Source organism: Helianthus annuus, chromosome 3, assembly GCF_002127325.2.
Source record: "Helianthus annuus cultivar XRQ/B chromosome 3, HanXRQr2.0-SUNRISE, whole genome shotgun sequence".
Classification (NCBI taxonomy): domain Eukaryota; kingdom Viridiplantae; phylum Streptophyta; class Magnoliopsida; order Asterales; family Asteraceae; genus Helianthus; species Helianthus annuus.
The window spans coordinates 29,648,741-29,664,918 of NC_035435.2; the positions used below are offsets into that span (position 1 = coordinate 29,648,741).

General features: G+C 37.2%; 1 protein-coding gene across 1 annotated transcript; it reads left to right on the top strand.

The window, feature by feature from the left end:
* Positions 1–12,908: 12,908 nt before the first annotated feature.
* LOC110928933 (RING-H2 finger protein ATL13) lies at positions 12,909–14,647 on the top strand. Its single transcript, XM_022171991.2, has one exon. The coding sequence runs from the start codon at positions 13,119–13,121 to the stop codon at positions 14,496–14,498; it is 1,380 nt and encodes a 459-aa protein (XP_022027683.1). The 5' UTR covers positions 12,909–13,118; the 3' UTR covers positions 14,499–14,647.
* Positions 14,648–16,178: the final 1,531 nt, after the last annotated feature.

The following is a 16,178-nucleotide window of genomic DNA, read 5'->3' on the forward strand; positions in this document are numbered from 1 at the left end:
TCAAAAACAACTTCTTTCTACTCATTTTCTACACTTTTTCATCAAATTAACCGTAAATTCGTGGTTAAAATGATCTGATTTTGTGATATAACACGAAAGACTGAGTTTTAATCAATCCATGAACAAACTAAAACCAAATTCAACCTAAAACCTGATCAAATTTGACAAAATGATGAAATTTTGAACAAAACCGCGTGAAAAACATTCAGATCGTGTGATTTCAGCTTCGGATCGTGTGAAAATCAGCCAGGTCGTTTGGAAGTTGCCAGGTCACACGAGCTGAACATCCAGCTCGCACGAATTGAATCAGGTCGTGTGAAATTGTACCAAGTCATTTGGGCCAGCTCGTTTGAACCAAATCGATTGAACCAAGTCGTTTGAAATTGAACCAGATCGCACGGTTTGTCACATCAGGTCGCACCGTTTGAATATTTGTCTAGATCGTTTGGAATAGGTTCAGGTCGTACGAGTTGAAAGTATCCAGGTCGCACGAGGAGGGTTAAAAACATTCAGGTCGTTTGAAATTATACCAGATCGTCTGAACTTTGTGTTTTTGTGAATCTTTTCATCGAAACATGGAAAACGAATCTTACAACGCATTTGCTACCCGATCCCTATGGCTCAGAACGTGAACTTAGAGAATGAAATGGGAACCATGCAAAAACCGCCTAAGCTCATGAATATCGAGGAGCATAGTGGATGGGTGGAACGATTCGAAAATTGGGTTCAAGCGAATCACTTAGAGGCGTGGGAATGTGTTGAAGAACGATATGTTAGACCGATTGATGAATACGGAGAGATTGTTGCTATTAAAGATTTAGATGATCAAGAGAAAAAGAAATACAAAAGTGAAAAGATGATGATCAGTATATTGCAACAAGCCATTAAGGAAGACATCTTGATTTTATTGCAACATCACTATGGCTCAGAACGTGAACTTAGAGAATGAAATGGGAACCATGCAAAAACCGCCTAAGCTCATGAATATCGAGGAGTATAGTGGATGGGTGGAACGATTCGAAAATTGGGTTCAAGCGAATCACTTAGAGGCGTGGGAATGTGTTGAAGAACGATATGTTAGACCGAGTGATGAATACGGAGAGATTGTTGCTATTAAAGATTTAGATGATCAAGAGAAAAAGAAATACAAAAGTGAAAAGATGATGATCAGTATATTGCAACAAGCCATTAAGGAAGACATCTTGATTTTATTGCAACACAACGGAAGTGCACACTCAATGTGGAAAGCACTAAAAACGAAGTTTGTTGGAAGTTTAGACATGATCAAGAACAAAAAATTGCTTTTGAAGAAGGAATTTGATCTATTTCATGGATTGAAAACTGAAAACACCAAAATGATTATAGAAAGATATTGCAATTTGGTGGTTAACATGAAGCGATTGGATATCAAGAAAGATAGAGAAGAATGTGTGGAAAAATTGGCCGATGCGTTGCCACAAGATGTTTGGGGCACATATCTTATGATTTTGAAGAATAATGGTGAATTTGCGAATCTATCGCTGAGCAAGTTTATTGAAAAACTCGAAGTTCAATAGATGGAACAACGGAAGATGGCGAAAATGAACAATTCTAATGGTGAACAGGACATTAGTCTGTACTACAAAGGAAGTAAGATTGATAAGACCAACATTGCCCCAAAGATCGAAGCTGCATTTAACGCAAACAGTTCTTCTGGAAGGTCATCTCAAGGATCGAACAATAATAATGGATTCTTTTCATATCAATCATTTAATCCAAATTTTTCAGCAACCAATTCTAAACCGCAAAGCTCATACAACAATAATGGCCAAGTACTACAATGCAAGATTGCATTACATCTTCAGAATGGTCAGAATTTCTCGGAAGAGGTTGCCAAAGGTTATATGTCTTTATTGGTGACCGTATTAGAGTCTTATAAAAGTTTGGTAGCCGGAAGGATTGGTAATCCAATGTTGACCAAAGAGGATTATGATCAGATTGATGCTGAAGAGATGGAACTAATGGGTATAAAGTGGTGTATGGCTAGTGTGTTGAGAAGAGCTGAGAAGTTTAAACAGATCACTGGAAGAGATGATTTCCGTGATGCTGGAACTTCACCTTTAGGTTTTGATAAATCTAAAGTTACTTGTTTTCGTTGCAGGGAGAAGGGGCACTTTAAGCGAGAATGCACAAATCGCGACGCAAATGGAGCTCAAAATCCATACGGCAACAATGATTATCATCGAAAAGCGATTTATCATCAAATTGCTTTAGAGTCGCATCAACAACAATCGCCACAAACTTCACATGCTAGGAAGGATCTTGTTGATACACTTTATGTGGACGCGACTCGACTCGGTTCGACTTGGCTCGATTCGACTCGGTTAGGTTCGGCTCAAGCCCGACGTCACGACATTCCTCCATCGTGCGCCCCAGAGTTCGACACGCGAAGCACGAAGCGCCGCGAGCCGGTTCCCGCTGCCACATCATCATGACATCAACATGATGATGTCATGATGATGTCATAAGTTGACTAAACATTACAAGTCTACAAATGTGATTTACGTAAAGAAGCTTGGGCCGATCAACCTCAAGACAGAATGCATGTTGGGCCAATACATTTGGGCTTAAACCTTCAACTGGGCCGAACCCCACTTGCTGACATGCATGTCGACGAAACAAAGGTGTGTTTCGTCGACTTTGATGATATGTTATTGTGTTTCGTCGACTATGAAGTGTTTCGTCGATGTGTTTCAGTATATATACACAGATAATAGACAGAAAACAGGTAGACAAGTCTGAATAGATTTGAGAGCGAGCACTGTAAGAACACACACACTGAGAGTTTATGAGAGCATCTTGTAAACATTGTATTGCAACAGTTTCAAGCATTAATACATTGGTGTTAATCGTTGAATCGTCGTGTCTTACGTGTTCGTAACTTGGTTTAACTTACCCGTTTGGATTCCGCACTCTCGAGTTTGTCGGAAAACAGGGAATAGAGGTTACTCGATCCTCCGGGTGGACCTACAATTGGTATCAGAGCATTGGCTCGATTCCTTGTTAAAACCAAGTTGATTTTCTTGTGTTTTTCTTGATTTTGAGCTTTGTAAAATCATACATTTTCTGGAAAAACCTTGTTAAAACCTTGAAAATCTTGATTGTTTTGCTTATAGTTCATATAGAACCTTGTTATAACTCTTGTATACATGTTAGTTATGGGTTTTTATTGAACTTTATTTGCAAAAGTGTGTTTGAAAAATTTCTGGTAACTTGAATCTTCATCCAGTTCATAAAATCTTCAAACTGTTCTTAAAAAAATATATATATTTGTGTTTGATCTAAAATTGTGGTTTGATTGAAGTGTTTGTGCTTAAAATATATTAATTTGAATTTGGTGTACAAAACTATGATGGGTTGTTGAAATAGAAATTTCTAAAGTCAGCAAAGTATGTTGTGAGTTGAATTTTGAGCTCTTGTGTCAGACTGTGAGATAAGGATTATTTGAATATATCTCACCAACTACTATGTTATCTTATCTTGACTGAAGATTGGGTTTCGTGGATTGTGTGTTTCGTCGATCAGATCCAATAAAAAAAAAATCAGTTTCGTCGCTGTCATCATTCTGTTTCGTCGACCAGGAATAACCATTCAGTTTCGTCGACAAACACTCAATTTCGTCGACATCATTCATCAATCTGTTTCGTCGCATCACAACCAACCTGTTTCGTCGATCAAGATCAATCCTGTTCATACATCACATCAACTTGTTTCGTCGTACTTGTTTCGTCATACATCATAATCAACTTGTTTCGTCGTTCATTAACTGTTTCGTCAATAATTAACTGTTTCGTCGAGTAATACCGTTTCGTCGAACTGTTTAAAAATTTTTAACAGAAGCTTTGCAAATCATATTTAACAGTTTGATTTGAGTGATTCAATCAGGTATTCGTCATTAAACATCCAAAATGAATCTGAATTGGTGGGGTACTCCGTCAACTGCAGAGAGCAAGTATACAAACACACGTTTATCTCCCTCATGGGCCGAACCTCCCATACCACCTCGAATTACGGCAAAACAATGGGCATCAGTTACTAATCAAAAGCAAAGTGAGTCGGAAAGAACAACAGACTTGTATGGAAATCCACTACCACCAGTTCCCCAACAACAAAGCTATCGGTCTACTGTAACACCATCATTTCTAGATACAAACTGCAATGGTCAGACAGGAATTGCGTTTTATTCCGAAATTGTCAAAGATGCCAGCAATGGTGAATCCTCGGGAAATGATGACAGTTCTGAACATGACGGTAGCTCAGTTGAAGATGGTACAAGTTCAAGTTCAAGCGAGAATGGATCAGAATATGAATCAACAAGGGAGGTTGTTGTTTCTGAGGCAAGTGAGTCAATATCTGAGAGTGAATCCAGTCAGGTATGTGTCGATGAACCAACTGTCGTTAATTGTGATAATTGCGTTAAATGTGCTGATTTGGATGCTAATATGTCTGAGTTGCAAAGCAAACACGATGCTTTAAATGCTAAATTGTTTGACTTGCAAAACAAACATGTTTCTTTTGATGCTAAGTGGTGTGATTTGCAAAACAAACATGAGGCTTTGCAACACAACTATGATGTGACATTTATCCACAACCAAAAGTTGATTGTGGATCTTTCAAAATGCAAAGAGGCCAACATGTTTTAAGAAAACCATGAAAAAGAGTTTAAAACGGCGATTGAAAATTTAAGAAAAGATAAAACCGAACTGACAAAAATGGTTTCAAGAAAACAAACAGACATAAACAGTTATATTAATCGTCTTCAGATCATGCAAAAAGAGTTAGCCTGTACAAAGTGTGAAAGTGAGGCGATCCGGCTTAAGCTAGACAGTTATTCTAACTCTAGATACGTGCTGGATCACATCATTGGCACATAAAAAGAGAAAAAGGATATCACGTGCATTGGATATAAGAAATGTCCACCACCTGTTAGAAACAATTATGATGCACTGCCCGATGAGGAGTATAGAACTCATTATGAAGAATCTGTTCCTTCAGACATTGAGGAATTTGCAACGGGACTTGGATACAAACCGGAAGTATCATCAGATTCGGATGTGTCAGCAGATACATTTGTAACTGCTGAACAAAATTAGGATCCTCCAGTCATTGTTGAGGATGCTGATTCTTCAGATGATGAATCCGATGATACTGACTCTCCACAATCTGATGCGGTTATCTAAGAAGAGGACATACCTCTCGAGAATCACATTCTATGTGATCCTCCCACAAAACCTGCTAAGACTGTTCAGGTCGAGTCCACGTCTGCAAAAGAGTCTGAGAGTGTGAATTTGCTGTACACTCTTGTTGGTGATGATAAAATCTATTCTGACAAAGATTTTCCGATTAAGAATGTTAATCAATCTTTAATCAATAAAGTTTTTGAAGATTCGACAAGTAGGTTTTTGGGAAAGTCGGCTTCACACGTTGTGGTAACACAGTGTCCTTCGATTCCAAAAGCCGAAATTCGAAAACAAAATGGCAATCAGAAATTACCAACAGTGAAAAAGCAGCAAAATCATACCAAACCAAAAGGCAAATCAACGACCCAAGGTCGTAAGGAACTGAATCAAAAGAAGAACAAGAAGATGAACTTTGTGAAATCCCGAGGGACGGATAAAATTGAAACTTTTGAAAACAAATCCAACACGGATTTTGTTAAACAAAGTAAAATTTTGAAAAGAAACAGTCAAAACAATTACACACAACATACAAACGGTTGTGATGTAGGAGCAAGTACCTCAAGATCACGAAGTTCATCATCAAGCTCCTACAGTTATGATATTCCGAGGTTTGTTGAGCGGAGATCATGTTTTGAATGCGGTGAGTACGGGTACATTGTCAGAAATTGTCCATATCTCACGAAAGGAAAGGCAAAGGTTGATGCCCCCCATGGTAACAATTACCATAAAAGATCTGTTTCACCAAAACAGGACCCTCGTCTTGTTAAACAATGAGAAAAGAAACAGAAAAAGAAACAAAGAAAAGAAGTTGAAAAGGCTTTGAAACCAGAGGTTATCCAAACATAGTCTGTTAAGTTAGAAGTTAAAAATGAAAAACAAAAACAGATTTGGAAACCAAAACCAGTAACTGCTTCAGGGGAGCTACATCAATTCCGAATCATCGGGAAATGGATGTAACAATTCTCGATGATGACGGACGACCCAAGTCTGTGAAGGCTTGGGTCCCCCTCTCCAACTAATCTCTGAATGAGTGTGCAGGATGTTCCAGGAGGAACTATTGATAGTCTTAGGATTGTTGATAGTGGAGCATCCATGCACAAGATCGGCGACATAAGGCTCCGAAATATTGTTACATCTAGGAGAATATTGTTGCCATTGATGGAGAGGAAAAGGAATGAAGTTAAAAAAATTTGACCAAATGAAAAATGTGCCAATATTTGGTTGTTATGGTTTTTGATCGGGTCCTCAGGAAAGATTCCAATGAAAAGTACGCGCATGCAGCACGTCTGAAGTTCGAAATTAACAAGATGAATGTGCAGTATTTCTCCACGGTGTGTTTGAAGAAAATGTGTTTGTTGAACAAACCAACCGGGTGTGCGGATGCCTTGGCGTGGATTCAACAACCGCACACTACTTTTGAAAGAGAAAGACAAAGACCTTCGCTGGTGCAATGTGGAAGACCAGCCGAACCCAGAGGTCTATGATCTTGTTGCTGTGAAGAGATTTCTCAGTAGCTACAAAATCGACTTTGAAATCCACACCTGGTGGATATCCAGTTTAGGAGAGCGCTCAGATTCATTGCAATGAACAAAGCAGTTGCAGGATACGGTTTTAAATTTCTAATCTCTCCTATACTTGTCGATATTTAAGCTGCTTTATGAATTATTATCCTCTCGCACAGCACTCTTTGACCAGACACGTTGATCTCGAATATCACTTCACACGTGATTGTTTCAATATGAAACTCGTCAATGTTGTCATGGTCCGCACCGCTTACCGACGTGCCAACTCATTTTTCCAAAATTCGATAAATCAATTCTGATCAAAATTAATTTTGGTAAACGACATTGAGGTAAAACATGAGTTAATCCGACATCGGAAAATCGTTTTTGTAAATATCTTTGTGTTTTTAAAATTATTGTAAGTTTGTTGATTTTAGGGGGAGTAATTCCAAAATTTGAAAATTCAAAAACATCGAAAAATTTCAAAAAAACTCAAAAACAATAGAAAAGCAAAAATGAGTTTCCTGGCGAGCAAAAGAGAAAATGATAGTACATCAGTGGTCTGTCTTAACCTCTTTAAACCTTAAATGAAAAGTATGTTAAGCAGCTCTATATAAGATGTATCGGTAGGCTCACAATCATTTTAAAGTGTGCAGGGTGATATAAAATTAAATCGACTAAAGACCAGGTGGGAACCGCACATTGTCATATGGTCTTAGTACCGAAATTTCGTTTGAGAGATTGCCAAGGTTCTGAGATATTCGGTCTTTATGCTGCTTATCATCTGGGTATCATGGTTGTATCTTTTACCGAAAAATAACGGGGACGCAAGTCTAGATCTTCCATGATACTATACATACGTGTACATATTGCATTCGACCTCAATAAGTGATCAACAATCACATGTCCAACAAATAAGTGATAAAATATCACATTTATCCGGGAGTCAAGTTCGTCTCTCTGTTGTACGAAAGTACTGACCTGTTCACGGACTTGCTCCTGTGCCCTCATGCATCGAAAATCGAGTTCCTCATCAATAAGTGATTCTATTACATAGGGCTTGTTTTCAAATCAAAATAAGTGAGAATCTCACATCATATACGGTTAAACAGATGATAAATGGTATACTCACCGGTAAGATGAACTCTCGTGCATACCTTGATACGGGAATGTGTCGTGTGTGGATGAACACCGATCGGTAAGTATAAATCATACACTAATCGTATCCCCTCGCCATGATTACATCTGATAAGTTGAGCTTATGTGGACAACAATATCGATAATTGTTATAGGATGCTTATCTAAATGTTAACTAATTGAACAACAAGAGTGTTTTGGCGTGACCATACACTGATATGATTCTCTTACCCTCGAAACTCGCAAAAAGAATGTCTGTAAATATTTATTTAATGCTTTCAGGTTCTGCATCTTTTTATATATTTATTTACTGCTTTCAGTCTTTACATTTGAAATATTCAAAAAAATACCAAAAAGATTTTAGGTGTGTTTTAATATAAACTTTCTAAAAGCCAAAAATATTTTATTTCTGCTTTTGTTTTGATTAACCGATGTTGGAACTCAAGTCTTCGTTGCCTGAAATCTGATGAAAACCAAAACAATTGCATCTTCATAACATTCGAAGTTAACAAGTTTTGAAAGTTAAAGGATTAAAATTGAACATTTTTATACTTTCAAACTGTTGTCGGTCGGTGTTTGATTGAGATTTGATCTCACATGTGTCGTTTGTTTATGGAAACTATATTCCAAGCGGTTGTTCTCATTATGCGTTTAGATTTCTTGCATGTGCAGATGCTAAAGGCGAGGAGAACATGTTCGATGACAAGCTTCGGAATGAAGAACGACTGAAGGCACTCAAAAGATAAAGATGATCGAGTTGCCGCTGACCGTCATCAACACCACAAGGATCTAAAGAGTTGAAGATCAAAAGATTCACAAGCATAACTCAAAGGAGAGCTTATCTTAAGGGGGAGTTTGTTAACACACTTCCTACATGAAAAGGGGAGTTTGTTGATACACTTTCTACTTACGACACGTGAAGACTTTGAAGATCCTCCGACATGGAAGACATGGAAGATGAACCTCACGAGTAGCGTCCAAGGGGGAGTTTGTTGATACACTTTATGTGGACGCGACTCGATTCGGTTCGACTTGGCTCGGTACAACTCGGTTAGGTTCGGCTCAGCCCGACGTCACGACATTCCTCCGTCGCGCGCCCCAGAGTTCGACACGCGAAGCACGAAGCGCCGCGAGCCGGTCCCGCTGCCACATCATCATGACATCATCATGATGATGTCATAAGTTGACTAAACATTACAAATCCACAAATGTGATTTACGTAAAGAAGCTTGGGCCAATCAACCTCAAGACAGAATGCATGTTGGGCCAATACATTTGGGCTTAAACCTTCAACTGGGCCAAACCCCACTTGCTGACATGCATGTCGATGAAACAAAGGTGTCTTTCGTCGACTTTGTTGATATGTTATTGTGTTTCGTTAACGAAACATTTGTTTCGTCGACTATGAAGTGTTTCATCGATGTGTTTCAGTATATATACACAGATAACAGACAGAAAACAGGTAGAGAAGTCTGAATAGATTTGAGAGCGAACACTGTAAGAATACACACACTGAGAGTTTATGAGAGCATCTTGTAAACATTGTATTGTAACAGTTTCAAGCATTAATACATTGGTGTTAATCGTTGAATCGTTGTGTCTTACGTGTTCGTAACTTGGTTTAACTTACCCATTTGGATTCCGCACTCTCGGGTTTGTCGGAAAACAGGGAATAGAGGTTACTCGATCCTCCGGCTGGACCTACAGATCTGATCGAAGAGCCATCAAAGAAAGCTTATCTAGTTCATCAAGAAGATGAAAGAATTCCAGAAGGTTTTAATTAGGATCATTATGATCCTAACAGAACTTCAAATTCTAAAGCATTTGTTACGAATCTCAGCAATTCAGTCCTAAAAAGAAAGAAGAAGAACCAGTTTCAACAGAAGAGGCTTCAAAAAAAGCACCAATCTTTGATCACTCATCAGATGAAGAGAGTGATGATGACAGTGAAGAAATTCAAAAACTTGAATATTATAAAAAAGAATTTTCACATGATAGGTATAATTTGTATTTTGCAGGTAAAATGGAAGAGATGAAAGAAAGACAAGCTGCGAAAAAGAAGAATCATAAGGCACCAACTGTTGAAGAAAAGGTCAAACCTGAGGAAAATGTTCGAGTAGTAAAGAAGCAGGTTAAAGAAATTCCAGCTATCAAGGTTGAGAAGGAAGCAGATACTGAAAAGATACCTGAGAAGTGTGAAAATTGTGATCTTGTGAAATGGCACAATAACAAACTGATTCATAACATGAACAGACTGAAAGAATCTTATGATCTTTTAAACAAAGCTATGAATCAATATAGCAAGTCAAGCAATGAACAAGAAATAACTATGAAGATCAAATCAATGAATTCTGCCTCTGATTTGGTCTAGAACTCTTCTAATCGACTCATTTGATCGAATCACCGATCCTACACTTTTGATAACGTAAAAAACGATAATGTGATGGAACGATTTTCAAGCTATGAGAAAAAGAAGATGACAAATCTATTAGGTATTTGTTTTACTTTATTTGTTATCGTTTTTATTATTGTATAATTGCACGGTAAAAGAAAATTTCGCGATACCTCTAAATTAACGAACTAGCTCAGCCACTAAATATAAATGTGTTATAGTAAGATGTTACTCCGTATGTGATCGTGATTAAGGATTCAAATCTTATGATAAACAATTATGTATATTTAGAAGTATGTTTATATTGTTTGAGTTAGATGTTAAAGAAAAAGTATCTAGTTCCCAATGTATACGTTATAGTGGTAAGGTGTCTCACCTCTATCTTAAAGGTGAAACGGTTTGAATTCCGCAATACGTATATATTAGTGGTTAATAAGAATAAATTAAAAGTATGTTAAATTGGCGTAAAAAATATTTAACCAATAAATATGCCTTTCAATATATATATATATATATATATATATATATATATATATATATATATATATATACTTTTTCTCGTTGAATTATTAGTCAATTAATCATCACTAGTGCTCTAGTGGTGGCCACGGATATTTAAGTTCCATTTATGATGGTTCCGGGTGAGTTTTCTCCTCCAGGTCTAAAGTTCGAATCTGGATGATAGGGTTTCTCATTAAGGGTTTTAAATTAGGGATCTATTGTGCGAGGGGGTTCTATAACGCGAATCCGGTTAAGAAAACATATACTAGACCTTCCGATATTCGCGAATAATTCACACCATAAAAAAATTGTAAGTCAGTTTTCATACATTAAATTTATAAAAAAAAATATTATTTCGAACCTGTGTACAGAAATTTAGTGTTTGTGATTATTACTATAGTTAATGTTGTATTAAATGCGCATAGAGATGTGCAATGCTTCCATCATGAAGTCAACTTAAAAGGCATTGTAGTTGATGAAAATGGAAAATCTGCAATTCTTATTTTAATATCCATTTTTCATCTTGTCTAGTATTATACTATTATTTAAACTTAGTGCCTTTGTTTTATTTTATTATCGTGTATGATTTTTTTTAAAGTCCTGCAGCTTAAATATAATTGATCATGTTGGTTTAATCAGACGCCTTCTAAAAAGGGTTGGTTTTATTTGGCAAGAATTTAATAATAAAAATATATTAAGGGGTTGTTTGTTTCGGCTCTCAATGGGTTTCTAATGATTTATATCTTTTACTGATTCAGCATTTGATTGTTTAGATTGTTTGTTTCACGAGCGATTAGACATTTGCCTCTGAATGGAGCATTATACTGTTTGTGATTGATTAAGACTTCTTATCTGAATTAGTCAGACATTTGCCTCTAATATTTAAACATTATACTGTCTTATAATGATTCAAACATTTTACGGATTTAACACTTAACAATTCAGAAGTTAGCAAACAACCCTTAAGACCATGTGTAGTGGTTAAGAAATATAATGCCCCCACCATGGGGCATTATCCGACATGTGGCAACCCAGTCAGCATGGGGCGTTATTGCAAAATTGGCATAGTGGGAATAATGCCCAAATAATGCCCCTTTCAATCCTTAAAAAAAAAAAAAAAGTGATTTCTCATTGGTGGGTCAACATAAGTCAAAGCTCCAACAATGCAAAATGGCGTTTTAATAATCACGCCTGATTCATTTTTTTTTGAAAAATAACGCCCGGTAACGCCGGGTGTAGTGGTTACCGGGGCGTTATAGGGCGTTTTTTTTTGAAAAAAATTTATAAATCACGCTCCACTACACACGGTCTAAGAATGAAATATCTTTGTAACAATAGTTACACTACGTTAATATTCTAAAACAATCTTAATTTTTAAATTAAAATACTTTGATTTAATTAGTTAATTAAAAATCACAATCAGGTAATTTAAAACTAAGACTAAATTTTTGTAAGTAGCGAATCATCACAGTTACTTGCTAAAACTAGACAAAATAATGCATCAGTTGGTTTTGTGGGTAGTATTGGCATGGTTTCAAATGAATCACACTTTGCCGCTCAGGCGCTTGCTTATTTAGATTAGTCTTAATGATCGTGCACTTTGCATCTCCTAATTAACCCGCAACGAAGCTTAATTATTCGGATGTCTTTGACTCTCAAGTATAACCAAATTACCTAAAATATTAACAAGTCAATAAGAATAAAATTACCAAGACTAACCACAACGGCGTATTTAACATTATAATAATGTTTCTAGATATAGTATAACTGGAAGCAGTCTCTCTATTTGTACGGGTTAGAGGTAAGACTGTCTAAATCTTACCTTTTGATATTAATGAGATTTACTGAGTATGATATGATCTAAATATAGTATAAATGTGCGTCTAAACCAATTACGTGTTAAAATTGTCCACACACATAAATTTATGATACATCCAACCAATGAAAATAGTGATTCAAAAACCCCTAATAACAGGCACATACCTCTACACTCACTACCCACATCACATTCTCAATACTCTTCACACATTTCACATACAAGAATTACCTTCTACACGGCCCTATATATATACATATTACAGAAATATATAGCAACTCAGTTTAATGCTATCCATCAATAAATGCATTTATCTTCCTCTTCATTTTTGAAATCTAGTTTGCTCAGCTGGATACAATATTAAATCCTACCAGACTCCCATTTCATCTCTCTCTCTCTCCCATTTTGACACGCATACAACTCAGAAACCGTGTAAAGTATGAGTGCTCTTCTGCTTATGTGATTAATATGAGATGAGATTCTCTTAATATTCACACAATTACACCAAAGATTCAAACTTTACGTATTTCTCTTGCTTCCCAGAAAAAAAAATGGTTCATAAAATCTTTGTTTCTAACTATGAAAGACCTTACTTTTACACCCGGCCAATTTTCCCACCACCGCCACATCCGGCCACCGTCAGCCACCACTCACATACATTCAATCTAAACGATAAGGTGAGTCCAAATGTTCTACTCATCATCATAATTCTTGCAATCATTTTCTTCATGTCGGGGTTGCTTCATCTTCTTGTTAGATACCTTATGAGACCAATTAATAGAGATCCAGATGACCAGTTTGATAATGTGAGTGTACTTCAAGGCCAGTTACAACAACTGTTTCATCTCCATGACTCAGGTGTTGACCAGTCTTTCATTGACAGATTGCCTGTTTTCACTTACAAGTCAATCATTGGTGTGAAAGATCCTTTTGATTGTGCTGTGTGTTTGTGTGAGTTTGAAGGTGAAGATAAGCTTAGGTTATTGCCAAAATGTAGCCATGCATTTCATATGGATTGTATTGATACATGGTTATTGTCTCACTCCACTTGTCCTCTTTGTAGAGGTAGTTTGCTTTGTGATGTGACTCAAACTACTTGCTTTTCACCAATTGTGCTTGTTCTTGAATCTGGAAGTGGTGAGATTTCTAGAGAGGGTGTTAATAATGATCAACCTGATGGTCCATCTATTGAACAAGTGAATTCCCATTTGAGTAATGTAGAATTTGAATTAGATAAAGGTGAAGTGGTGAAAGAAGATGAAGATAAGGAGAAAGTTGTTACTATTAAGCTTGGGAAGTTCAAGAGTGTGGATAGTGGTGGTGGTGGTGGTGGTGGTGGTGAGGGGAGTGGTGGGAAGCAGGCAATTGATGGTAGGAGGTGTTTTTCAATGGGATCTTTTGAATATGTGATGAATGAGAGTTCATCTTTACAAGTACCAATTAGTACCCATGTAAAGAAACAAGCTAGCAAGAAATCTTCTCTTCCAATCACCTCGAGTCACCGGGTGGCAATGTCGGAATGTGGTGGTGATTCTAGGAGGGATTTCAAAGGAATTGATGTTTTTGGTGGTGGTGGTGGTGCAATTGGGAAAAGCAAGAGGGAGAGTTTTTCAGTGTCCAAGTCTTGGCTTAGGGGGCAGAAAGAGAAGGCTACATCAACGGTGACCGCCACCGTTGGGCCGTCGAAAAGTGGGTCATTCTCCTTTCGTTTTCCGGTTCACCGGAATGAATCTAATGCGAATCGGAGGGCTAATTCTGAACTGAGTATTGGGAGGTGGAAGGATGATCAAGAAATCCAAGTTTGTCAATGGTTGGATTCATTTTCACTAGAAGCATCAAAAACACCATCTTTTGCAAGGAGGACTCTACTTTGGCTTATGGGTAGGCAACAGATCAAGGCGGGACATTCATCTACATCAACAAATGTTTAAACTTTTTTCACCCTCAAAATGTAACATTTACCAATGTTTTAAAGGTTTTTTGTCCAATTTTAGGGGAGATTAGAGAATGATTAGTGAAATGCAACACAAAGAATCAAGATTAAAACAATCTCAATACTAGTTTTTAATTATAGATGCAATGTTGAAATTTCATATATTGATTTCTTTTAATTTCTTCTAGGGTAGGAAGCTGTTGCATTTTTAATTCTCCCTAAAATGCCAGTTGCATAACATATCAAGCATAACATGGTATACGTTCATTTTTTATAAAATATGGGGTGGCAATTACTAATATATGTAGTGATGCCATTTCCTATCTATTAATTGGCAAAATTGTGTTGTGTCTGAATATCATTGTCCAACCATGCACTGTCTCTGTAACTTTATGTACTACTTAGACCGCACGGTGTACCCGTTGTCTAGGCAGCGTGGAGCCTTTCACCAAGCCGGCACATTGCCCCGTGCCATGACGTGGTGGTGGCGTGGGGAGGAGTGCAGAGAGATTTCCACAGGCATGGAGGGGAGTGGATTTGAGATGTAGGAGCTCTTGGTTGGTTGTTGTTGAATGAGTTTGTTTTGATTGGTTGTTGGATTTTAATTGTTTATTTATTTGTTTTTTTAAAACGTCACTTTCATCTCGTGTTTTTTTTAAATCTTTCATTCCCCACCCACACCATCCAGTCTTAGTAAACACTAAGCACACCTTTTAAAACTTTTCCTGATTTTGCAGACATAAAAAAAAAATCTTTCCTGATTCACCAGAAACTCTTTTGCTTTTCTGCCACATATATTGTGTCTTCCTTCTTCTAGAGCATTGTCTTTTTGCTTCTCCTTAGGGGGATCGGGGCACCTTCGGTGACCCCGTGCGGGAACATGCTTACCGATTAGAGGGGGTGCCGCCATCAAGGCGGTGAGGTATTTGGGGGACCAAAATCGGTGGGAAGTCACCGAAGAGACGGAGGAGAGAGGGAGGAGATGGACCAATCAAAAATTTTTTTTTTTTTTTTAATAAAAACCAAGTCACCTAAGAGGGGAGTGCCGCCATCAATTTAGGGTGTTAGGGGAGTTTAAGAGGGGAGTTGACGTGGCAGACGAGGATTGGTTAAGCGTAAGAGAGGGGACTCCCCTCTTAGGGGAGTGCCCCTTACACCCTTACTTGTCTTTCCATTTGGATATCCCCGGACTGAACCATCTTTGTGTTCTTACACAATTTCCATGAAGGTGAGTTCAACCATGGATTTTTTTCCCTATGTTTTGTCTTTTCCGTTTTACCCAGATTCTTGTGAATTTTTGGCTTAGGTGCCCCCAAATTAAAATTGCCACATTTTTTAACTGAAGATGTATGAAGGTATAAGATCATCTACAAACAGGTATGTTTATACAAACTGTAAGAACTAACAGTTTAATGACATATGTCCTCAATTAAAATATTGATTTATGGTTAATTTTAGACTTCTTATACCCTTTTATTTATATCTAATTAAAAACAATTATTATATTATCCATGAATTCATGTAAAATTAATTCAAATGCTAATCTCCTAATGTATTCTTCATCATCGAATCAACACCATAATCAACATCAGCATCAGCATCATAATCAGCACATTGTCAACATCAACATCTTAATCAGCATAGTAACACCACCGTTACCACAACCGACGGTAACATC

Coding starts and splice junctions, on each gene's coding strand:
- LOC110928933 (XM_022171991.2), top strand. CDS start 13,119: ATGGTTCATAAAATCTTTGTTTCTAACTATGAAAGACCTTACTTTTAC.